General features: G+C 45.8%; 1 protein-coding gene across 1 annotated transcript in view; it reads right to left on the reverse strand.

Moving 5' to 3' along the window:
• The window catches only part of LOC106594058 (puratrophin-1), a 188906-nt gene that overhangs the window by 104519 nt on the left and 56767 nt on the right, over positions 1-27620 (reverse strand). Inside the window, exons 7-9 of the mRNA XM_045689763.1 lie at positions 25625-25723; positions 24149-24297; positions 143-281 (exon numbers count right to left, since the gene is read on the reverse strand). Of these exons, the coding sequence (XP_045545719.1) occupies positions 143-281; positions 24149-24297; positions 25625-25723 (387 nt within the window). The remainder of the gene's footprint in view (positions 1-142; positions 282-24148; positions 24298-25624; positions 25724-27620) is intronic.

Consider the following 27620-nt stretch of genomic DNA (forward strand, 5'->3'; position numbering starts at 1 on the left):
AGCCCTATACCCCAGCCCTATTCCCCAGCCCTATACCCCAGCCCTATACCCCAGCCCTATACCCCAGCCCTATACCCCAGCCCTATACCCCAGCCCTATTCCCCAGCCCTATACCCCAGCCCTATACCCCAGCTCCTCTCACCTCCTTGAATCCCAGCTCCAGCCTCTTGAACTCCATGATAAAGTCCAGTTCCTGAGTGCGTTGGTTGGACAGCATCACCAGCTTGTGAACCAGCTCATCCACATGATCATACAGACCAGCCACAACCTCTACGGCATCTCTGGAGGGACACAGAGAGAGAGAGAGAGAGAGATACAGTCCTTTAGACTTCCAGCAGCATAGAGAGAGGCTCCGATAGAAGACAGTACGGTCGTTCCTCAGTCCAATACAACTTTTCCCTCTTTCTTTGCACAGTAGAAACAGAACACTTTCAGCTAGGAAAGACTGTCTTGACTCAGAGGACTATCTTTCACCACAATCAAACTTCTGATGTTTTAACTGTAGAAGAAAGACCTGAGTGTATTGTTGACCGTCCCTCTCTGAAGAAAAGTTAATCTTTCCAACCCACTGTGTGCTGTCTTTAGTTGACGACAGACAGAACCAGTCTGTGGTACTACTGAACACTGAGGTTATCACTGACATGGACTGGCAGAGCAGGATGACATCTCATTGGATCACCAGTTGAATTGATTGACATGGGGGGGTGTGGATGTGCTGATTGAGTTGAGGGATGAGAGATAAGAGTTTTCATTGGATGAGCTGGTTTGAGTGACAGAGCAGAGTGTGTGTGTGTGTACTCTACCGTGTCTGTCTGCTTCCTTGTCCGTTGTGTGTATCTGTTGTTAAGGAAGCATTAGCTCAGGGCCGCAGCAGCAGACACTGACTGAGGACATTGTGAGGGAAGCCTGGGCTGAAGGCCGGGTGGATGAGTACAACATGACTTCATAGCCTCTAGCAAGCTCTACTGTAGTCCAGTATTACACTACACTGCATTGTCCTCACCTTATACTGTACACTCTGTTTCCCCTACAGTTACACCAACTCACACACACCAGTTACACCAACTCACACACACCAGTTACACCAACTCACACACACACCAGTTAGACCAACTCACACACACACACACACACCAGTTAGACCAACTCACACACACACACCAGTTAGACCAACTCAGACACACACACCAGTTAGACCAACTCACACACACACACACCAGTTAGACTAACTCACACACACACACACACCAGTTAGACCAACTCACACACACACACCAGTTAGACCAACTCAGACACACACACCAGTTAGACCAACTCACACACACACCAGTTAGACCAACTCACACACACACACCAGTTAGACCAACTCACACACACACCAGTTAGACCAACTCACACACAACAGTTAGACCAACTCAGACACACACACCAGTTAGACCAACTCACACACACACACACCAGTTAGACCAACTCACACACACACACCAGTTAGACCAACACACACACACACACACACCAGTTAGACCAACTCACACACACCAGTTAGACCAACTCACACACACACACACCAGTTAGACCAACTCACACACACACCAGTTAGACCAACTCACACACACCAGTTAGACCAACTCACACACACACCAGTTAGACCAACACACACACACCAGTTAGACCAACTCACACACACACACACCAGTTAGACCAACTCACACACACCAGTTAGACCAACTCACACACACCAGTTAGACCAACTCACACACACACCAGTTAGACCAACTCACACACACACCAGTTAGACCAACTCACACACACCAGTTAAACCAACTCATACACACACCAGTTAAACCAACTCACACACACACACACCAGTTAGACCAACTCACACACACACACACCAGTTAGACCAACTCACACACACACACACCAGTTAGACCAACTCAGACACACACCAGTTAGACCAACTCACACACACACCAGTTAGACCAACTCACACACACACACACACACACACCAGTTAGACCAACTCACACACACACACACACACACACCAGTTAGACCAACTCACACACACACGCACACACCAGTTAGACCAACTCACACACACACACACACACACACCAGTTAGACCAACTCACACACACACACACACACACCAGTTAGACCAACTCACACACACACGCACACACCAGTTAGACCAACTCACACACACACCAGTTAGACCAACTCACACACACACACACCAGTTAGACCAACTCACACACACACACACACACACCAGTTAGACCAACTCACACACACACACACCAGTTAGACCAACTCACACTCACACACACCAGTTAGACCAACACACACACACACCAGTTAGACCAACTCACACACACACACACACCAGTTAGACAAACTCACATACGCTGCAGGTAGCCAAGTGGTTAGAGCGTTGGGCCAGTAACCAGCAGGTAACCTAGTGGTTAGAGCGTTGGGCCAGTAACCAGCAGGTAACCTAGTGATTAGAGCGTTGGGCCAGTAACCAGCAGGTAGCCTAGTGGTTAGAGCGCTGGGCCAGTAACCAGCAGGTAACCTAGTGGTTAGAGCGTTGGGCCAGTAACCAGCAGGTAACCTAGTGGTTAGAGCGTTGGGCCAGTAACCAGCAGGTAACCTAGTGATTAGAGCGTTGGGCCAGTAACCAGCAGGTAGCCTAGTGGTTAGAGCGTTGGGCCAGTAACCAGCAGGTAACCCAGTGGTTAGGTCGTTGGACCAGTAACCAGCAGGTAGTCTAGTGGTTAGAGCGTTGGGCCAGTAACCAGCAGGTAGCCTAGTGGTTAGAGTGTTGGGCCAGTAACCACGACAAGCTTCAATGCCATACAACTCTCCTTCCGTGGTCTCCAACTGCTCCTAAATACAAGTAAAACTAAATGCATGCTCTTCAACCGATCGCTGCCTGCACCTGCCCGCCTGTCCAGCATCACTACTCTGGACGGTTCTGACTTAGAATATGTGGACAACTACAAATACCTAGGTGTCTGGTTAGACTGTAAACTCTCCTTCCAGACTCACATCAAACATCTCCAATCCAAAGTTAAATCTAGAATTGGCTTCCTATTTCGCAACAAAGCATCCTTCACTCATGCTGCCAAACATACCCTCGTAAAACTGACCATCCTACCATTCCTTGACTTCGGCGATGTCATTTACAAAATAGCCTCCAATACCCTACTCAACAAACTGGATGCAGTCTATCACAGTGCCATCCGTTTTGTCACCAAAGCCCCATATACTACCCACCACTGCGACCTGTACGCTCTCGTTGGCTGGCCTTCGCTTCATAATCGTCGCCAAACACATTGGCTCCAGGTCATCTACAAGACCCTGCTAGGTAAAGCCCCCCCTTATCTCCGCTCACTGGTCACCATAGCAGCACCCACCTGTAGCACGCGCTCCAGCAGGTATATCTCTCTGGTCACCCCCAAAGCCAACTCCTCCTTTGGTCGTCTCTCCTTCCAGTTCTCTGCTGCCAATGACTGGAACGAACTACAAAAATCTCTGAAACTGGAAACACTTATCTCCCTCACTAGCTTTAAGCACCAGCTGTCAGAGCAGCTCCCAGATCACTGCACCTGTACATAGCCCATCTATAATTTAGCCCAAACTACTACCTCTTCCCCTACTGTATTTATTTATTTTATTTATTATTTTGCTCCTTTGCACCATATTATTTATATTTGAACTTTGAACTTTCTTCAAATTACAAATCTACCATTCCAGTGTTTTACTTGCTATACTTTATTTACTTTGCCACCATGGCCTTTTTTTGCCTTTACCTCCCTTATCTCACATCATTTGCTCACACTGTATATAGTCTTATTTTTTTCTACTGTATCATTGATTGTATGTTGTTTTACTCCATGTGTAACTCTGTGTTTTTGTATGTTGTCGAACTGCTTTGCTTTATCTTGGCCAGGTCGCAATTGTAAATGAGAACTTGTTCTCAATTTGCCTACCTGGTTAAATAAAGGTGAAATAAATAAAAAAAAGGTAGCCTAGTGGTTAGAGCGTTGGACCAGTAACCGTAAAGGTTGCTGGGTTGCTGGATCGAGTCCCCGAAGTAAAGTAAAAATCTGTCGTTCTGCCCCTGAGCAAGGCAGTTAACCCACTGTTACCCTGAACAAGGCAGTTAACCCACTGCTCCCCTGAACAAGGCAGTTAACCCACTGTTCCCCTGAACGAGGCAGTTAACCCACTGTTCCCCTGAACAAGGCAGTTAACCCACTGTTCCCCTGAACGAGGCAGTTAACCCACTGTTCCCCTGAACGAGGCAGTTAACCCACTGTTCCCCTGAACAAGGCAGTTAACCCACTGTTCCCCTGAACAAGGCAGTTAACCCACTGTTCCCCTGAACAAGGCAGTTAACCCACTGCTCCCCTGAACAAGGAGGTTAACCCACTGTTCCCCTGAACAAGGCAGTTAACCCACTGTTACCTGGGCGCCGAAGACGTGGATGTGGATTATGGCAGCCCAGTTGAATAATGACATTTCAGTTGAATGCATTCAGTTATACACCTGACCAGGTATCCCCCCTCTCCTTCCTGAACACACTAAGTCTGCCCCCTGCTGGCAGAGACAGGAAACGCACAACACAACTACAGAATCAGCAGTCGTCCCAGTCAGACTTCACCACTGAATCGGTGTAGAGTGACTTGACTGTCACGTCGTCCAAGCAACGGTAGAACCAGTGTGGTGCTTCCCTAGCAACAGGCTGGCCCGGCAGGGGTTCTGTTGTCATGCTAATGTATGGCGGCATGCTGACTGGACCAGGCTGTCAATCATTATGGCTTTGTCCAGGAAAAGGGAAGGATGGGGTTAGGAAGGCACCTTGGTCTGGCTGTGGGATCTGATAGGCTGGGCCAGGGAGGGTGGGAGATGTTCACAGCCTCAAAATGGAGACTGTGGAAAATCATAAACAATGCAAGGTGCAGAAACACCCACTGTGAGGGGTCCCGTCAGACTGCTGCTGGAGGATCAATGGTAAAAAATGAGTCTGGATCTCTGTGTGTCTCCTCAGTAGGGGATCAATGGTTCACTAGTGTGTTATAATACAGCTACGACATGGGGCCTGATAGAACAGACACCTACAACTACAGTAGATATAATAACACCTTGTCACGCCCTGACCAGGTGAACTCGGGTATTTTGGGTCAGGGTGTGTCATGTTGGGTATTTTTCCTTGGTTTGTTGTCTATGTTAGCGTTATAGCCTTGTGTTAGATCTATGTGGGTTATTTCTATGTTGGGTTCTGTCGATTCCCAATCAGAGACAGCTGTCGCTAGTTGTCTCTGATTGGGATCACATTTAAGTTCCTCTTTCCCCCACGCTGTTTGTGGGGTGTTGTCTCTTTGATTTTGAGCAGCTAACGTATCGGCATTTTCTTGATTTTGTGTATGTGTTTATTTCAGTGTAAAAGAATAAACATGTGTTCGCTCCCAGCTGCGTTTTGGTCCGCTTCCTCGTCACCCGATGACGATCGTTACACACCTATAACTACAGTAGATATTATAACACCTATAACTACAGTAGATATTATAACACCTATAACAACAGTAGATATTATAACACAGGCCTATAACTACAGTAGATATTATAACACAGGCCTATAACTACAGTAGATATTATAACACCTATAACTACAGTAGATATTATAACACCTATAACTACAGTAGATATTATAACACAGGCCTATAACTACAGTAGATATTATAACACCTATAACAACAGTAGATATTATAACACAGGCCTATAACTACAGTAGATATTATAACACCTATAACTACAGTAGATATTATAACACAGGCCTATAACTACAGTAGATATTATAACACCTATAACTACAGTAGATATTATAACACCTTTAACTACAGTAGATATTATAACACAGGCCTATAACTACAGTAGATATTATAACACCTATAACTACAGTATATATTATAACACAGGCCTATAACTACAGTAGATATTATAACACCTATAACTACAGTAGATATTATAATACCTATAACTACAGTAGATATTATAACACAGGGCTATAACTACAGTAGATATTATAACACCTATAACTACAGAAGATATTATAACACAGGCCTATAACTACAGTAGATATTATAACACCTATAACTACAGTAGATATTATAACACCTATAACTACAGTAGATATTATAACACAGGCCTATAACTACAGTAGATATTATAACACAGGCCTATAACTACAGTAGATATTATAACACAGGCCTATAACTACAGTAGATATTATAACACCTATAACTACAGTAGATATTATAACACCTATAACTACAGAAGATATTATAACACAGGCCTATAAATACAGAAGATATTATAACACCTATAACTACAGTAGATATTATAACACCTATAACTACAGTAGATATTATAACACCTATAACTACAGTAGATATTATAACACAGGCCTATAACTACAGTAGATATTATAACACCTATAACAACAGTAGATATTATAACACAGGCCTATAACTACAGTAGATATTATAACACCTATAACTACAGTAGATATTATAACACCTATAACAACAGTAGATATTATAACACAGGCCTATAACTACAGTAGATATTATAACACAGGCCTATAACTACAGTAGATATTATAACACAGGCCTATAACTACAGTAGATATTATAACACCTATAACTACAGTAGATATTATAACACCTTGTGACGTAGAAGTCCGTCACTGGCCGCGGGCAGCATTTGGTACTTTAACGCACGCACACATTCATCACTCCTCCCTGCTCCGTTATCAGATAAGTTAACAATGTGGGTCGACACACAAGTTAACGTCTCTATCTTAGTACATACATTTCACACTTACTTCAGTAACCAGTTAGGGTATAAAGAAATAAAGACAGGTGTTCATATTTAATATAAGCAATATTTAGTATACTTATCGATGTTATGGATGAGCACGGTTGTTTGTTCTGTTCCTCTCTCTCTCCATCTCTGTAGCTTCCAGGTATGCTGGATAAGGACCCGAGCTAAGGGAATTGGGCTTACTTTGTAGTGCCTGTCCGGAATGGCTCATTAATGTAAACGGGCATATTGGAAGACACTGTCAGTAGTGATGTAATTTTGTAAATGTTATATTGTGATGTTGTTTCATAAACGTGTTGCAATGTATATATTTTGGTATGTTTAGATAAATGGAAACTGTATGTTGAATAGGTAATTGCTTAATTAATTAGTGTTAATTGTTCTGAGGGGAGGGGCTACCCCTACAAAAGGAGCCTCTCTTTCAGTTCATGGAGAGGCATTTTGGATTGAGCTGTGGGTGGGGCAGCTTTGTTTTTAAGCTGTCCCATAAGGTATACGTTTGATGGCAGTACTGTTGTTTTGTTCCGGAATCACTATGTAAATAAACACCGTTGCACAGAAGAACTTTTGCGGCTCCGCCATCTTTTTATTTTTTATAGAGGTTAGGTTTTCCAGTTTAGCCTTCTGGCCTACTCTACGTGACATATGGTGGCAGCAGTGGGATGGCGCACCGCAAATCAGTGAATTCCAACAAGAGAGGTAAAGGAATGCGTACAGGATTGCGTTCTCAGCAGCAGCATCAACTGTCAGAAAAGGTAATTGAAGTTGAAACTGGGTGGAATACCATGGAATCTTCTGGTGAAGAGGTTAATTATGAGAAACTAGGAGCCCGACCAAGGGGCCAAACACAAACAGAACTGTTTGAACTACCGGTTGAACCAGCAGATATAGCAATAAGAGACCAGCTGACTGAAGGAGCAGTTGGGGGACCAGAACCACACCCAACCATGGTAGCCCTTTTCCAGCAACTTTTCACCTGCCTTGAGAAGAGGGACGAAGACCTCAAGCAGGAGTTTCGGGGCCTACGCCAATCTATCCTCACAGCTCCTCACCAAGCGGAACTCGTCAGTGAGAGCCCAAGATTGGGTCTGCCAACACCAGGACGACAAAGGCTCGACGCAGCAGGGACTTCAACTCCACAGCAGGATCCCCAAGCAGTAATGAGGCCAGCCCCAGCACCAGGAGACCAGTCCAGCAGTGTTAACGTTCATCTTCCAGCATTCCTGAGGAAGGAGCCAAAGATGCCCTCATACCAGCAGGGGGAGGACATTGAAAACTACTTGCTGAGGTTTGAGCGAATGGCCAAGACGTGGCAGTGGCCGGAGGTAGAGTGGGCCTGCAGGCTTGTCCCATTGCTCACGGGCAAGGCCTTAGAGGCTTACACAGCAATGGATGAGGGGCTGTCCAACGTCTACAAGGGCTTGAAGGAAGCGCTGCTGGTGAAGTTCGACATCTCCTCGGAGACCTACCGTCAACGCTTTAGAGCTGCATCGACGCCATCGGGTGAGTCACCGACAGAGACGTACCACCGCCTCAAGGGTCTCTACCGACGATGGGTTCAACCAGAGGAGAAGACACAGGACGAGATCGGTGAGGTCATCATCCTCGAGCAACTTCTACAAGTTCTACCACACGACATTCGAACCTGGGTTCGAGAGCACGAGCCCAAGGACGGGCTTATGGCGGCCAAGCTTGCGCTGCAGTACCATAATGCACGTAAAGGGGGCCCACCACGACCTGCAGCACCCGCTCCAAGGAGTCTCCGAGACACAAGGGACATCAGAGATACCCGAGATGGTGGAGGTAACTCTGGGGGTTATGTGTCTGGGAGGAGGGAGGTAAGGGATTATGCAGTTCGCTCTGATGGGAGGGGTCTGACCTGTTTTTACTGCCGACAGCAGGGGCACAAGGCTTCAATGTGTCCGCTACGTAAATCCAAGCTCTCAGGTTACTGTTATGTGCCCAGAGAGGGGGATGGTGTTCAGAATAGACAGACTGGGGAAGGGTCAGTCTTGGTACCTGTAAAAGTGAATGGTAAAAGTCTTACTGCAATGATTGACACCGGCAGTTCCCTGTCGTTGATCAGAAAATTTTATGTACCTGTTAACCTGTTAGGGCTAGGGGGCAGCATTGACACGGCTGGATAAAAAACATACCCGATTTAATCTGGTTACCACTCCTACTCAGTAACTAGAATATGCATATACTTATTACATATGGATAGAAAACACCCTAAATTTTCTAAAACTGTTTGAATGGTGTCTGTGAGTATAACAGAACTCAAATGGCAGGTCAAAACCTGAGAGATTCCTTTACAGGAAGTGGCCTGTCTGACCATTTCTGGAACTTCTTTGCCATCTCTATCATTTACTAAGGATCTCTGCTCTAACGTGACACTTCCCACGTCGTCCATAGGCTCTCATAGCCCGGGAAAAAAGAGAATGTCGTCATTCCAGCCCCAGGCTGAAACACATTATCGCCTTTCTCAAGTGGCCCATCAAGAGACACTAGCTTATGCGCGTGACCCCGACCGCCCCCGCCTTTGGGATTTTTTTCCTCTGTTTGCCGAAAAGGAGATTCCCTGTCGGAATTTTACCGCTTTTCTACGAGAAAAATGACGTAAAAATTGATTTTAAACAGCGGTTGACATGCTTCGACGTACGGCAATTGAATACTTTGAATTTTATTGTCAGGAATTGCGCCAAGCGCGCGACACTTCTTTACTATTTCGGATAGTGTCTGGAACGCATACGAACAAAACGCCGCTATTCGGATATAACGATGGATTATTTTGGACCAAACCAACATTTGTTATTGAAGTAGACGTCCTGGGTGTGCATTCTGACGAAGACAACAAAAGGTAATGACATTTTTATAATAGTAAATATGATTATGGTGAGTGCTAAACTTGCCGGATGTCTAAATAGCGAGCCCGTGATGCCTGGGCTATATACTTAGAATATTGCAAAATGTGCTTTCACCAAAAGCTATTTTAAAATCGGACATATCGAGTGCATAGAGGAGGTCTGTATCTATAATTCTTAAAATAATTGTTATGCTTTTTGTGAACGTTTATCGTGAGTAATTTAGTAAAATGTTAGCGAATTCCCCGTAAGTTGGGGGGTATGCTAGTTCTGAACGTCACATGCTAATGTAAAAAGCTGGTTTTTGATATAAATATGAACTTGATTGAACAAAACATGCATGTATTGTATAACATAATGTCCTAGGGTTGTCATCTGATGAAGATCATCAAAGGTGAGTGCTGCATTTAGCTGTCTTCTGGGTTTTGGTGACATTATATGCTGGCTTGAAAAATGGGTGTCTGATTATTTCTGGCTTGGTACTCTGCTGACATAATCTAATGTTTTGCTTTCGTTGTAAAGCCTTTTTGAAATCGGACAGTGTGGTTAGATTAACGAGAGTCTTATCTTTAAATGGCTGTAAAATAGTCATATGTTTGAGAAATTGAAGTAATAGGATTTTGAAGATTTTGAAAATCGCGCCACAGGCTGGCAGTGGATGTTACGTAGGTGGGACGAATTCGTCCCGCCGGTCCCATAGAGGTTAATGACATTGATTACGGTCACCAGACACTGATCCAATGTGTCCATGGTGACCAGTCACAGCAGCCCACAGCTGAACTCACAGTGGAGATTCAGGGTCAGAAATACCTCCTCAAAGTTGGGGTAATGGAGAAACTACCTTTTGAGATGATTTTGGGGAGGGATGTGCCTGTACTCTCTGATCTGTTGGGAAGTGTGGGGGGTCAGCTATATGAGCAGTCAGTTTGCCAGTCTGATGTTCAGGTGTCATGTTCAGTTGTCACTCGTGCACAGGCCAAAGCTGGTTTACAACCTCTGCCTGACTTGTGTGATAGTCTGTGTGAGGGGGGAACCAAAGGGCCCAGAAAGTCACGCCGCCAGCGGCGTCTTGAGAAGTATGTGGGAACCCCTGTACCTGTTGCTGATGTGTCTGGGTTAGAAGTGCAATGGGAAGTTCCACAAAATTTTGCTACACTGCAGAAGTCTGATGCAACCTTGAAAGGTTTATTTGATAAGGCCTTAGCTGGGGACAGCCAATCTTCATGTGGGGGAATATACACAGTAGACAACCACATACTCTACCTTGGGTCAGAAGCAGATAGCAGGAAGTTAGTGGTGCCATCTACATGTAGACCACTTGTTCTCAACCTTGCACATACAGTTCCATGGGCAGGCCATCTAGGGCAACATAAGACCTATCTTAGGCTAGGCTCCCGTTTCTTTTGGCCCTCCATGTATACTGATGTACAAACATACTGCAAAACATGCCCCACGTGCCAGAAAACCAGTGCTGTCCGTAGGTCTGACCGGGCTCCTCTATGTTCACTGCCAGTTATCTCTACCCCATTCAAGAGAATTGCAATGGACATTGTTGGACCCTTGGAGAAGAGTAGTGCAGGTTACCAGTATATATTGGTGATCTGTGACTATGCCACCCGGTTCCCAGAAGCCTTCCCACTCCGTTCCATAACCACTCCAAAAATAATCAGTGCTCTTGTTCAGCTCTTTTCTCGTGTAGGAATCCCAGATGAAATCCTGACGGACCAAGGCACAAACTTCACTTCACGACTGATGGTTCAACCCCACCGACAGCTGGGCATTAAAGGCTTGAGGACCACTCCCTACCATCCCCAAACGGATGGGCTTGTAGAGAGATTCAATCAAACGCTCAAGAATATGCTGAGGAAGTTTGTGGCTGACACTGGTAAAGACTGGGATAAGTGGTTACCCTTTCTGCTTTTTGCTTACAGGGAGGTGCCTCAGGCATCGACAGGTTTCTCACCATTCGAACTCCTCTATGGATGGCCAGTGCAGGGACCACTGGACCTGCTGAAGAAGTGCTGGGAAGGTTCCCCAGTAGCTACCTCAGGACAGGGGATTGTCCAGTACGTTCTCCAGATGCGAGACAGGCTGGAGCGGTACCGAGAGGAGGCTAGGGCAAATCTTCAGCAAGCCCAGAAGGCCCAGAAGCGAGGGTATGACCAGCACGCTCGCCACAGAGCGTTTGAGCCAGGACAGAAAGTCCTGCTCCTCCTTCCCTCGTCTACCAGCAAGCTCCTTGCGCAGTGGCAAGGGCCGTACCTAATCGGGAGGAAGATGGGCCCGGTGACCTACGAGGTGCTGCACCCGGACAAGGGTAAGGAGAAGCAAACCTACCATGTGAACCTCCTCAAGGCCTGGGAGGAGAAAGGGGAACTCTCCAAGGTAAAGTCCTTTCTGGTCCGCAGAGTAGAAGAAGAGGACGAGTCAGATGGGGTCACAGAGGCATGGAAAGGACGAGCAGAGGTCATACTGGCTCACCTAGAAGAAGACAAGCAAGATGAGCTGAAGCAGCTGTTTGACAAGTATCCGGCCCTCTTCAGTCAGAGGCCAGGAAGAACCAAAGTCCTGGAACACGTCATTTGTTTGAAGCCTGGCCAGAACCCTGTCCGCCAGCATCCTTACCGTGTGCCTGAGAGGCTGGTGGTAGCCCTCAAAGAGGAGGTCCACACCATGATAGACATGGATGTTGTCGAGCCATCGTCAAGTGAATGGAGCAGCCCTATTGTCATTGTCCCAAAGAAGGATGGCTCTTTGCGCGTCTGCATGGACTTCCGTAAGGTGAATGCCATCTCCCAGTTTGATGCCTACCCCATGCCCCGCATTGACGACTTACTGGAGAGAATAGGTAGAGCTCATTACATCACCACATTGGATCTCTGCAAAGGGTACTGGCAGGTGCCCCTGGACGAACAATCCAAGGCCTACACTGCCTTCCGGACACCGATGGGCCTGTTCCAGTTTAAGGTCATGCCGTTTGGCCTTCATGGGGCCCCTGCAACTTTCCAGAGGCTTATGGACAAGGTCCTCCAGGACTGTGACGATTACTGTGCTGCTTACTTGGATGACGTGGTGATCTACAGCCACTCCTGGGAGGAGCACATACAGCATCTTAGCAGAGTCCTGGGGAAGATCCATGATGCAGGCCTCACGCTTAACCTCCTGAAGTGTGAGTGGGCAAAACAGGAGACTAAGTATCTGGGTTACCAGCTGGGTAAGGGTGAAGTTCGACCTCAGGTGGACAAAGTGGAGTCCATCAGGAACAGCCCTCAACCCAGAACCAAGACACAGGTGAAGTCCTTCCTAGGTCTGGCAGGATGGTACCGGAGATTCATTCCGCAGTTTTCGACCATCGCTGTCCCTATAACCAACCTCACTTCAAAGGTGGCCAGCAACCCTGTGAAGTGGACTGAGGAGTGTGAGGAAGCCTTCAGGATACTGAAAAAACGACTGTGCTCATTCCCTGTTCTCCAGACCCCTGATTTTCAGAAGAGGTTTCTCGTGCAGGTGGACGCTTCGGCTGTGGGAATTGGAGCTGTACTGGCCCAAGGGGAGCCAGGAGAAGAGCTTCCTGTACTGTACCTGAGTCGGAAGCTGTTGCCGAGGGAAACCATGTATTCGACAATCGAGAAGGAGTGCCTGGCTATAAAGTGGGCCCTAGATAGCCTCCGTTACTACCTTCTTGGGAGGGAATTTGACCTGCACACAGACCACAGAGCACTGACCTGGATCCAGACCATGAAGGACCGGAATTCTCGTGTGACCAGGTGGTATCTGGAGCTCCAGCCTTTCAGGTTCTGTGTCCGTCATAAGGCAGGAAAAGAAAATGTCACGGCAGACTACCTATCCAGACTCCCGAACCTGGTCGCTTCAGGAGAGGAGGAAGGTAATGTGACGTAGAAGTCCGTCACTGACGCGGGCAGCATTTGGTACTTTAACGCACGCACACATTCATCACTCCTCCCTGCTCCGTTATCAGATAAGTTAACAATGTGGGTCGACACACAAGTTAACGTCTCTATCTTAGTACATACATTTCACACTTACTTCAGTAACCAGTTAGGGTATAAAGAAATAAAGACAGGTGTTCATATTTAATATAAGCAATATTTAGTATACTTATCGATATTATGGATGAGCACGGTTGTTTGTTCTGTTCCTCTCTCTCTCCATCTCTGTAGCTTCCAGGTATGCTGGATAAGGACCCGAGCTAAGGGAATTGGGCTTACTTTGTAGTGCCTGTCCGGAATGGCTCATTAATGTAAACGGGCATATTGGAAGACACTGTCAGTAGTGATGTAATTTTGTAAATGTTATATTGTGATGTTGTTTCATAAACGTGTTGCAATGTATATATTTTGGTATGTTTAGATAAATGGAAACTGTATGTTGAATAGGTAATTGCTTAATTAATTAGTGTTAATTGTTCTGAGGGGAGGGGCTACCCCTACAAAAGGAGCCTCTCTTTCAGTTCATGGAGAGGCATTTTGGATTGAGCTGTGGGTGGGGCAGCTTTGTTTTTAAGCTGTCCCATAAGGTATACGTTTGATGGCAGTACTGTTGTTTTGTTCCGGAATCACTATGTAAATAAACACCGTTGCACAGAAGAACTTTTGCGGCTCCGCCATCTTTTTATTTTTTATAGAGGTTAGGTTTTCCAGTTTAGCCTTCTGGCCTACTCTACGTGACACACCTATAACTACAGTAGATATTATAACACCTATAACTACAGTAGATATTATAACACAGGCCTATAACTACAGTAGATATTATAACACCTATAACAACAGTAGATATTATAACACCTATAACAACAGTAGATATTATAACACCTATAACTACAGTAGATATTATAACACAGGCCTATAACTACAGTAGATATTATAACACCTATAACAACAGTAGATATTATAACACAGGCCTATAACTACAGTAGATATTATAACACCTATAACTACAGTAGATATTATAACACAGGCCTATAACTACAGTAGATATTATAACACCTATAACTACAGTAGATATTATAACACAGGCCTATAACTACAGTAGATATTATAACACCTATAACTACAGTAGATATTATAACACAGGCCTATAACTACAGTAGATATTATAACACCTATAACTACAGTAGATATTATAACACAGGCCTATAACTACAGTAGATATTATAACACAGGCCTATAACTACAGTAGATATTATAACACCTATAACTACAGTAGATATTATAACACCTATAACAACAGTAGATATTATAACACAGGCCTATAACTACAGTAGATATTATAACACAGGCCTATAACTACAGTAGATATTATAACACCTATAACTACAGTAGATATTATAACACAGGCCTATGACTACAGTAGATATTATAACACAGGCCTATAACTACAGTAGATATTATAACACCTATAACTACAGTAGATATTATAACACAGGCCTATAACTACAGTAGATATTATAACACCTATAACTACAGTAGATATTATAACACAGGCCTATGACTACAGTAGATATTATAACACAGGCCTATAACTACAGTAGATATTATAACACAGGCCTATAACTACAGAAGATATTATAACACCTATAACTACAGTAGATATTATAACACCTATAACTACAGTAGATATTATAACACAGGCCTATAACTACAGTAGATATTATAACACCTATAACTACAGTAGATATTATAACACCTATAACTACAGTAGATATTATAACACAGGCTTATAACTACAGTAGATATTATAACACCTATAACTACAGTAGATATTATAACACCTATAACTACAGTAGATATTATAACACAGGCCTATAACTACAGTAGATATTATAACACCTATAACTACAGTAGATATTATAACACAGGCCTATAACTACAGTAGATATTATAACACCTATAACTTCGCAACGGTTTGTTTCTTTGTGTGTATATGTCTGTGTGTGTGTGTGTCTGTGTGTGTGTCTCTGTGTGTGTGTGTGTGTGTGTGTGTGTGTGTGTGTGTGTGTGTGTGTACGGCTTGGCGGGGTCAGTAATGTTCTTTTTTACATTTTAATTTGTACTCCTTTTTCGTGATATCCAATTGGTAGTTACAGTCTTGTCCCATCGCTGCTACTCCCCTACCGACTCGGGAGAGGCGAAGGTCAAGAGCCGTGCGTCCCCCGAAACACGACCCCGCCAAGCCGTACTGCTTCTTCACACATCTCGCTTAACCCGGAAGCCAGCCGCACCAATGTGTCGGAGGAAACACCGTCCAGCTGGCGACTGAGGTCCAGCTGGCGACTGCTTGCAGGCACCTGGTCCGCCACAAGGAGTCGCTAGAGCGCGACGGGACAAGGAAATCCCGGCCGGCCCAACCCTCCCCTAACCCCGGACGACGCTGGGCCAATTGTGCGCCGCCTCATGGGTCTCCCGGTCACGGCCGGCTGTGACAAAGCCTGGGTTCAAACCCGGGTCTGTGGTGACGCCTCAAGCACTGCGATGCTGTGCCTTAGACCGCTGTGCCACTCTGGAGACCCCGAGCTCAGTGACTTTCAACGTGGCACCGTCATAGGATGCCACGTTTCCAACAAGTCAGTTTGTCAAATGGTCAACTGTAAGTGTTGTTATTGTGAAGTGGAAACGTCTAGGAGCAACAACGGCTCAGCCGTGAAGTGGTAGGCCACACAAGGTCACAGAACGGGATCGGCGAGTGCTGAAGCGCATGGCGCGTAAAAATCGTCTGTCCTCGGCTGCAACACTCACTACCGAGTTCCAAACAGCCTCTGGAAGCAACATCAGCAGAAGAACTGTTCATCGGGAGCTTCATGAAATGGGTTTCCATGGCCGAGCAGCTGCTCATAAGCCTAAGATCACCATGCGCAATGCCAAGCGTTGGCTGGAGGGGTGTAAAGCTCACTGCCATTGGACTCTGGAGCAGTGGAAACGTGTTCTCTGTAGTGATGAACCACGCTTCGTTTGGCGGATGCCAGGAGAATGCTACCTGCCTCATTGCATAGTGCCAACTGTAAAGTTTGGTGGAGGAGGAATAATTGTCTGGGGCTGTTTTTCATGGTTCGGGCCCCTTAGTTCAAGTGAAGGGATATCTTAACCCTACAGTATACAATGACATTCTAGAGGATTCTATGCTTCCAACTTTGTGGCAACAGTTTGGGGAAGGCCCTTTCCTGTTTCAGCATGACAATGCCCCCGTGCACAAAGTGAGGTCCATACAGAAATGGTTTGTCGAGATTGGTGTGGAAGAACTTGACTGGCCTGCACAGAGCCTTGACCTCAACCCCACCTTTGGGATGAATTGTAACGCCGACTGTGAGCCAGGCCTAATCGCCCAACAGCAGTGCTCGACCTCACTAATTGTCTCGTGGCTGAATAGAAGCAAGTCCCCTCAGCAATGTTCCAACATCTAGTGGAAAGCCTTCCCAGAAGAGTGGAGGACTGTTCTAGCAGCAAAGGGGGGATCAACTCTATATTAATGGCCAGGATTTTGGAATGAGGGGATTGACGAGCAGATGTCCACATACTTTTGGTCATGTAATATATGTGCATATAGGTAGTGCAGAGGTCAGGGTAAAGTGACTGAAGGGACCCATTAATCATACAACAGACAGACAGACAGACAGACAGACAGACAGACAGACAGACAGACAGACAGACAGACAGACAGACAGACAGACAGACAGACAGACAGACAGACAGACAGACAGACAGACAGAGAGTGTAATGTTTACTGTTCATTTTTATTGTTTATTTCACTTTTGTATATTATTTACTTAACTTACTTTGGCAATGTTAACATATGTTTCCCATGTCAATAAAGCCCCTTGAGTTGAATTGAATTGAGAGAAAGAAAGAAAGAGAGAGAAAGGGAGAGAGAGAGAGAGAGGTAGAGAGAGGGTTCAAAGACATTCCTGCGGCAGGAAGAGAGGAGAGAGAGAGAGAGAGAGGGGGAGAGGAGAGAGGCGGATAGACAAGAGTTTAAATGGTCAGGCATGATGAAAACCTTTAGTCACCAGCCATACTGTTACTATACACAGGACAGGGCTGGGTCCCTACCACTGTTAGGATGGAAGGAAGCACAGTGTGGAGAAAGACTGGGTTAGGAAGGGGAGGAGAGAGAGGGAAACAGTGGGTTAGGAAGGGGAGGAGAGAGAGGGAAACAGTGGGTTAGGAAGGGGAGGAGAGAGAGGGAAACAGTGGTTAGGAAGGGGAGGAGCGAGAGAGAAACAGTGGGTTAGGAAGGGGAGGAGAGAGAGGGAAACAGTGGGTTAGGAAGGGGAGGAGAGAGAGGGAAACAGTGGTTTAGGAAGGGTGGAGAAGAGAGATAACCACCACATACCTCCCCCCGCCTCCTCTACCCCCCCTCCTCCCCCCTCCTCGTCCTCCAGGGTATCAGTGTGCAGAGCAGCAGATTACTGACAGAGAGAGAGGCCCTGGCCGGGTAACGTTAACAACACATGACTAATAATACCACATGATTACAGTCAGTTAACACACAGCACCCAAAGGCAAGACATTTACTGCATGTAAACTGAACTACAGCACCGAGGGGAAAGTCTGATTAAGTTTGGGACTGCAGCTCCAGGAAAATACGACCCCATACTGACACACAGAGTGGTGTTACTGCAGCTCCAGGAACAATACGACCCCATACTGACACACAGAGAGGTGTTACTGCAGCTCCAGGAACAATACGCTATCTATAATATGCTGTCTTGCCTCTGAAGCTAAGCAGGGTTGGTCCTGGTTGTTCCCTGGATGGGAGACCAGCTGCTGGAAGTGGTGTTGGAGGGCCAGTAGGAGGCACTCTTTCCTCTGGTCTAAAAAATATCACAATGTCCCAGGGCAGTGATTGGGGACATTGCCCTGCGTAGGGTGCTGTCTTTCGGATGGGATGTTAAACGTGGTGTCCTGACTCTCTGTGGTCACTAAAGATTCTCCTTCAGCTGACCAGAACCAAAACAAGTCCCTCAGTCTTTTTGTTGTCTTGTTCTCCACTTCTCCTTCAGCTGACCAGAACCAAAACAAGTCCCTCAGTCTTTCTGTTGTCTTGTCTCCACTTCTCCTTCAGCTGACCAGAACCAAAACAAGTCCCTCAGTCTTTCTGTTGTCTTGTCTCCACTTCTCCTTCATGTCCATCACACCATGTCTTTCTCTCTGATCTCCTCATAAAGCCCTGACTTCCTCTAAAACAAGAGCTTAGCCTTCTCCTCTGACACAGGTCCTTTATAGACTGACCCCAAAGACACAACACACAGACAAAGCATTTCTCTGACTCGGCCAACCCCACCACCACAGGGAAAATAAACATATCAAAAGCATTTATCTGCAAAGCCCCAGAAGTTAGGAACTAGAAGGAAACATTCCCCCCCGCATGTTTGAGTGAGTTGAAAATGCCCTCTAGTCAGGAGCAGGTAGGGAGAGTACATTCCTGAGAAACGGGAGGGGTGTGGCGGGCAGCGCCTGAGGTGACAGACAGGGATCAGGAGAGGGGTTAGTCGCAGGACGGAAGTAGACTGAATCACATCATGACATAAGACCACTGCTAGCTGGTGACGACAGACATAGGCTGGGTCCCTAATGACTCCCTATGGGTGTAGACATAACAGGAGACGTTAAGACACACAGGAGACGTTAAGACACACAGGAGACGTTAAGACACACAGGAGACGTTAAGACAACAGGAGACGTTAAGACAACAGGAGACGTTAAGACAACAGGAGACGTTAAGACACACAGGAGACGTTAAGACAACAGGAGACGTTAAGACAACAGGAGACGTTAAGACAACAGGAGACGTTAAGACACACAGGAGACGTTAAGACACACAGGAGACGTTAAGACACACAAGAGACGTTAAGACACACAAGAGACGTTAAGACAACAGGAGACGTTAAGACAACAGGAGACGTTAAGACAACAGGAGACGTTAAGACAACAGGAGACGTTAAGACACACAGGAGACGTTAAGACACACAGGAGACGTTAAGACAACAGGAGACGTTAAGACAACAGGAGACGTTAAGACACACAGGAGACGTTAAGACAACAGGAGACGTTAAGACAACAGGAGACGTTAAGACAACATGAGACATTAAGACACACAGGAGACGTTAAGACACACAGGAGACGTTAAGACACACAGGAGACGTTAAGACAACAGGAGACATTAAGACACACAGGAGACGTTAAGACAACAGGAGACGTTAAGACAACAGGAGACATTAAGACAACAGGAGACGTTAAGACAACAGGAGACGTTAAGACAACAGGAGACGTTAAGACAACAGGAGACGTTAAGACACACAGGAGACGTTAAGACACACAGGAGACGTTAAGACAACAGGAGACGTTAAGACAACAGGAGACGTTAAGACAACAGGAGACGTTAAGACAACAGGAGACGTTAAGACAACAGGAGACGTTAAGACACACAGGAGACGTTAAGACAACAGGAGACGTTAAGACACACAGGAGACGTTAAGACACACAGGAGACGTTAAGACACACAGGAGACGTTAAGACACAGAGGAGACGTTAAGACAACAGGAGACGTTAACCTGTTAGGGCTAGGGGGCAGCATTTGCACGTCTGGATAAAAAAAATGTACCCGATTTAATCTGGTTACTAATCCTACCCAGTAACTAGAATATGCATATACTTATTATATATGGATAGAAAACACTCTAAAGTTTCTAAAACTGTTTGAATGGTGTCTGTGAGTATAACAGAACTCATTTGGCAGGCAAAACCCTGAGACATTTTCTGACAGGAAGTGGATACCTGATGTGTTGTATTGACTTTAAACCTATCCCATTGAAAAACACAGGGGCTGAGGAATATTTTGGCACTTCCTATTGCTTCCACTAGATGTCACCAGCCTTTACAAAGTGTTTTGAGTCTTCTGGAGGGAGATCTGACCGAACAAGAGCCATGGAACGATGATGTCCCATTAGACACCTGGCCGCGAGTTCATGTTGGGTACCCTCGTTCCAATACGTTATAAAAGAGTATGCATTCGTCCACCTTGAATATTATTCATGTTCTGGTTAAAAAGGCCCTAATGATTTATGCTATACAACGTTTGACATGTTTGAACGAACGGAAATATATTTTTTCCCCTCGTTCATGACGAGAAGTCCGGCTGGCTTAGATCATGTGCTAACAAGACGGAGATTTTTGGACATAAATGATGAGCTTTTTTGAACAAAACTACATTCGTTATGGACCTGTGATACCTGGAAGTGACATCTGATGAAGAGAATCAAAGGTAATGGATTATTTACATAGTATTTTAGATTTTAGATCTCCCCAACATGACGTCTAGTCTGTATCGCAACGCGTATTTTTCTGGGCGCAGTGCTCAGATTATTGCAAAGTGTGATTTCCCAGTAAGGTTATTTTTAAATCTGGCAAGTTGATTGCGTTCAAGAGATGTAAATCTATAATTCTTTAAATGACAATATAATATTTTACCAATGTTTTCTAATTTTAATTATTTAATTTGTGACGCTGACTTGACTGCCGGTTATTGGAGGGAAACGATTTCCTCAACATCAATGCCATAGTAAAACGCTGTTTTTGGATATAAATATGAACTTGATAGAACTAAAAATGCATGCATTGTCTAACATAATGTCGTAGGAGTGTCATCTGATGGAGATTGTAAAAGGTTAGTGCATCATTTTAGCTGGTTTTATGGTTTTGGTGACCCTGTCTTTGACTTGACAAAACATTACACACAACTCTTGTAAATGTACTGTCCTAACATACTCTAAATTTATGCTTTCGCCGTAAAACCTTTTTGAAATCGTAAAACGTGGTTAGATTAAGGAGATGTTTATCTTTCAAATGGTGTAAAATAGTTGTATTTTTGAAAAATTTGAATTTTGACATTTATTTGGATTCAAATTTGCCGCTCTTGAAATGCACCTGCTGTTGATGGAGTGCACCACGGGTGGCACGCTAGCGTCCCACCTAGCCCATAGAGGTTAAGACAACAGGAGACGTTAAGACAACAGGAGACGTTAAGACAACAGGAGACATTAAGACAACAGGAGACGTTAAGACAACAGGAGACGTTAAGACAACAGGAGTCATTAAGACAACAGGAGACGTTAAGACACACAGGAGACGTTAAGACAACAGGAGACGTTAAGACAACATGAGACGTTAAGACAACAGGAGACGTTAAGACAACAGGAGACATTAAGACACACAGGAGACGGTAAGACAACAGGAGACGTTAAGACAACAGGAGACGTTAAGACAACAGGAGACGTTAAGACAACAGGAGACGTTAAGACAACAGGAGACGTTAAGACAACAGGAGACGTTAAGACAACAGAACAATATTCACTAGAGGTCTGATAAAGACCAGAGACACCTTAGATGAGAAACAGGAGGGGAGAGAGAGAGACAAAGACACAGAGAGAGAGAGAGACAGAGAGAGAGAGACAGAAATAGAGAGAGAGAGAAAGACAGAGAAATAGAGAGAGAGAGACAGAGAGAGAGAGAGCGAGAGAGACAGAGAGAGACAGAGAGAGAGAGAGAGACAGAGAGAGAGAGAGCGAGAGAGACAGAGAGAGACAGAGAGAGAGAGAGAGAGACAGAGAGAGAGAGAGAGAGACAGAGAGAGAGAGAGAGAGAGAGAGAGAGAGAGAGAGAAGAGAGAGAGAGAGAGAGCCAGCGCAGGAATCATCTGAGGAGAGAGAGAGACAGAGAGAGAAGAGAGAGAGAGAGAGAGAGGTGTCAACAGCAACCTTGGGGAAATCCTCTGCATTATCATTAACAGCAGACTCGTACATTTCCTCAGTGAAAACAACGTACTGAGCAAATGTCAAATTGGCTTTTTACCAAATTACCGTACGACAGACCACGTATTCACCCTGCACACCCTAATTGACAAACAAACAAACCAAAACAAAGGCAAAGTCTTCTCATGATTTGTTGATTTCAAAAAAGCCTTCGACTCAATTTGGCTCGAGGGTCTGCTATACAAATTGACAGAAAGTGGTGTTGGGGGGGGAAAACATTCAACATTATAAAATTCATGTACACAAACAACACGTGTGCGGTTAAAACTGGCAGAAAAAAATACATTTCTTTCCACAGGGATGTGGGGTGAGACAGGGATGCAGCTTGAGCCCCACCCTCTTCAACATGTGTGTGTATATATATAGATATATATATATAACAATGAATTGGCGAGGGCACTAGAACATTCCTCAGCAGTTCTCTGGCCCAGCGAACAACCCATGGAGCCAGGTGGAGATGTATTGGACCCCTTATACTGACAAACAAAATGAGAAGAGAGGGGAAAATGGAGGAGAGGGAGGTTGGACTAAGGGGGATGAGGGAGAATATAGAGGAGAGGGAGGTTGGACTAAGGGGGATGAAAGAGAATTTAGAGGAGAGGGAGGTTGGACTAAGGGGTTGAGGGAGAATATAGAGGAGAGGAGAGAGGGAGGTTGGACTAAGGGGAATGAGGGAGAATATAGAGGAGAGGAGAGAGGGGAAAATAGAGGAGAGGGAGGATGGACAAAGGGGGATGAGGGAGAATATAGAGGAGAGGGAGGTTGGACTAAGGGGATGAGGGAGAATATAGACGAGAGAAGAGAGGAGAATATAGAGGAGAGGGAGGTTGGACTAGGGGGAATGAGGGAGAATATAGAGAAGAGGGAGGTTGGACTAAGGGGGATGAGGGAGAATATAGAGGAGAGGGAGGTTGGACTAAGGGGGATGAGGGAGAATATAGAGGAGAGGGAGGTTGGACTAAGGGGATGAGGGAGAATATAGAGGAGAAGGAGGTTGGACTAAGGGAATGAGGGAGAATATAGAGGAGAAGGAGGTTGGACTAAGGGAATGAGGGAGAATATAGAGGAGAGGGAGGTTGGACTAAGGGAATGAGGGAGAATATAGAGGAGAGGAGAGAGCGTAGGTTGGAGAATGGTGCTGGGCTGTATACATGTGTCAAGTTGCTGTGGATACAAGTGTATCTTTAAAGGTGCAATGTGCAGAAATCGCTCCACCATTTCCTGGTTGATAAAATTCTAATTGTTCCCCTAATTTCAGTTTATGTGACAAAAACAAACAAGTCTAATGTAGAGAATCATTGTACCATCTAAACCACAGTGGAATATATTTTCAATAACCAAAAATATTGTATTTTCGGCTGTTTAAAGCTGGTGAACAAAACCGAAAGTAAAAGACGCAAAAAACAAAACTTAAGAACGGGAAGCATAGAAATAGCACACATAGAACAGATATACCGCTTCTTAGACTTTCAATGAGAATGACAGATCTGTAACTCACATTGCTATGTGAATCTGTTGGGGTTGCCCAGAAAGGTCCATATCCCAGCGTTAACGACCCAATCATTACCTGTAGTCGTCGCTGAGGCTGACACTGGTTTCCTCTTTACGGAGGCGGGACAGGTTGGCTCCTCCCTCCAGCTGGAATCTAGCCAATCGGCTGTCCTCCAGGACGCTACACATCACACCCCTGTACCTGGCAAGTAACACCTGGGCCTCCTGGGGGGAGGAGCGGAGGGGGGGGAGTTAGCGTTTTATACACGTGTTGCAACACAAGTTAATTAATTTGTTTTCTAAACTCTTCCACATCCACCAAACATCCTTCCTAAACATCTCCTGTCCTGTAATTCATCTCTACCTGACCACTCCATTTCCTGTCCTGTAATTCATCTCTACCTGACCACTCCATTTCCTGTCCTGTAATTCATCTCTACCTGACCACTCCATTTCCTGTCCTGTAATTCATCTCTCCAAGACCACTCCATTTCTTGTCCTGTAATTCAACTCTCCAAGACCACTCCATTTCCTGTCCTGTAATTCATCTCTACCTGACCACTCCATTTCCTGTCCTGTAATTCATCTCTACCTGACCACTCCATTTCCTGTCCTGTAATTAATCTCTCCAAGACCACTCCTTTTCTTGTCCTGTAATTCAACTCTCCCTGACCACTCCATTTCCTGTCCTGTAATTCATCTCTACCAGACCACTCCATTTCCTGTCCTGTAATTCATCTCTACCAGACCACTCCATTTCCTGTAATTAATCTCTACCAGACCACTCCATTTCCTGTCCTGTAATTCATCTCTACCAGACCACTCCATTTCCTGTAATTCATCTCTACCAGACCACTCCATTTCCTGTCCTGTAATTCATCTCTACCTGACCACTCCATTTCCTGTCCTGTAATTCATCTCTACCTGACCACTCCATTTCCTGTCCTGTAATTCATCTCTCCCTGACCACTCCATTTCCTGACCTGTAATTCATCTCTATCAGACCACTCCATTTCCTGTCCTGTAATTCCTCTCTACCTGACCAGCAGTAGCTGGCAGGACAGTACACTACAGACTATATTAACACGGTAGTTACCTCAGCGGTAGCTGGCAGGACAGCAGACTACAGACTATATTAACACGGTAGTTACCTCAGCGGTAGTCGGCAGGACAGTAGACTACAGACTATATTAACACGGTAGTTACCTCAGCAGTAGCTGGCAGGACAGCAGACTACAGACTATATTAACACAGTAGTTACCTCAGCGGTAGTTGGCAGGACAGCAGACTACCAGACTATATTAACACGGTAGTTACCTCAGCGGTAGCTGGCAGGACAGTAGACTACAGACTATATTAACACGGTAGTTACCTCAGCAGTAGCTGGCAGGACAGCAGACTACAGACTATATTAACACGGTAGTTACCTCAGCGGTAGCTGGCAGGACAGCAGACTACAGACTATATTAACACGGTAGTTACCTCAGCGGTAGTTACCTCAGCGGTAGCTGGCAGGACAGCAGACTACAGACTATATTAACACGGTAGTTACCTCAGCGGTAGTCGGCAGGACAGCAGACTCCAGATCAGCGATGGTACTCTGTAGAAGGTTGACAGCGTCCTCACAGTGACTGGTTAGCTGTTCCACTCTCTGAAACATCACGGTCAGAACAGAGACACAGACAGACACACTGTTAAACCACATGAAAGACAACTATACAAATACGTAGAGACAGACAGTCAGATAACGAAGCATAGACAACAACTTCAGTCTTCTCCGGTAAGACGCTCACAGCAGCACGTGGTTGCCATGGCGCCGTAAAGCAGCCTAAATAGAGAGTTCTGGAACATTGGACATATTTTTTTTTTTTAATTGATTTTGTTTTTGATTAAGTCATTGATTTGATTGGATATATCTGGTTGTTGCAGGACTGATGGCATGTTGACTTGTCGGGTTTGGCTAGCTAGCTACCTGGCTAATGTATCTCAACGCCGGCTGCTTCTTGATCAATGAGACCTGACTGCATTGTGGAAATGTCCAAGAGCTCGTAGTGAGGATGCCTACTGCTCTGGACTGATGGGTGGTGGGATGTTAGTGCAGCAGCACAGGGAGCACCCACATGGGTGGTGGGCTGTTAGAGCAGCAGCACAGGGAACACCCACGTGGGTGGTGGGCTGTTAGAGCAGCAGCACAGGGAGCACCCACGTGGGTGGTGGGCTGTTAGTGCAGCAGCACAGGGAGCACCCACATGGGTGGTGGGCTGTTAGAGCAGCAGCACAGGGAGCACCCACGTGGGTGGTGGGCTGTTAGAGCAGCAGCACAGGGAGCACCCACGTGGGTGGTGGGCTGTTAGAGCAGCAGCACAGGGAGCACCCACGTGGTTGATGGGCTGTTAGAGCAGCAGCACAGGGAGCACCCACGTGGGTGATACACGTTAGATGTGGAGGTATGAATTCCAGGCTTCAGAGAGGATGAGCTGAGGGAGATATCAGGGTCAGCAAGACAACTCCTTCACCATCACCTAGCTTCACCATCACCTGGCGTCACCATCACCTGGATTCACCATCACCTGGCTCCACCATCACCTGGCTTCACCATCACCTGGATTCACCATCACCTGGATTCACCATCACCTGGATTCACCATCACCTAGCTTCACCATCTTCACCATCACCTAGCTTCACCATCACCTAGCTTCACCATCACCTGGCTTCACCATCACCTGGATTCACCATCACCTGGATTCACCATCACCTGGCTTCACCATCACCTAGCTTCACCATCTTCACCATCACCTGGCGTCACCATCACCTAGCTTCACCGTCACCTGGCTTCACCATCACCTGGATTCACCATCACCTGGCTTCACCATCACCTAGCTTCACCATCACCTGGCGTCACCATCACCTAGCTTCACCATCACCTGGCTTCACCATCACCTGGATTCACCATCACCTGGCTTCACCATCACCTGGCTTCACCATCACCTGGCTTCACCATCACCTGGCTTCACCATCTTCACCATCACCTGGCTTCACCATCTTCACCATCACCTGGATTCACCATCACCTGGCTTCACCACCACCTAGCTTCACCATCTTCACCATCACCTGGCGTCACCATCACCTAGCTTCACCATCACCTGGCTTCACCATCACCTGGATTCACCATCACCTAGCTTCACCATCACCTACCTTCACCATCACCTGGCTTCACCATCACCTGGATTCACAATCACCTGGCTTCACCATCACCTGGCTTCACCATCACCTAGCTTCACCATCTTCACCATCACCTGGCTTCACCATCACCTAGCTTCACCATCACCTGGCTTCACCATCACCTGGCGTCACCATCACCTGGATTCACCATCACCAAACCATCATGTACCAGGGTGTAGGATCTGTGTGGTAACGTTGGGCTGCTCCAGACTGTTTCATTATGTGTTGTCTGAGTCACCACTATGACCAGTAGGTCTCCGGGTCCATCCTAGGACTACCATGTTGATGTTAGTTCATGTTCGGACCATTTATTTAACAGGACCACA

The sequence above is a fragment of the Salmo salar genome, chromosome ssa11, assembly GCF_905237065.1.
Source record: "Salmo salar chromosome ssa11, Ssal_v3.1, whole genome shotgun sequence".
Taxonomy (NCBI): Eukaryota; Metazoa; Chordata; class Actinopteri; order Salmoniformes; family Salmonidae; genus Salmo; species Salmo salar.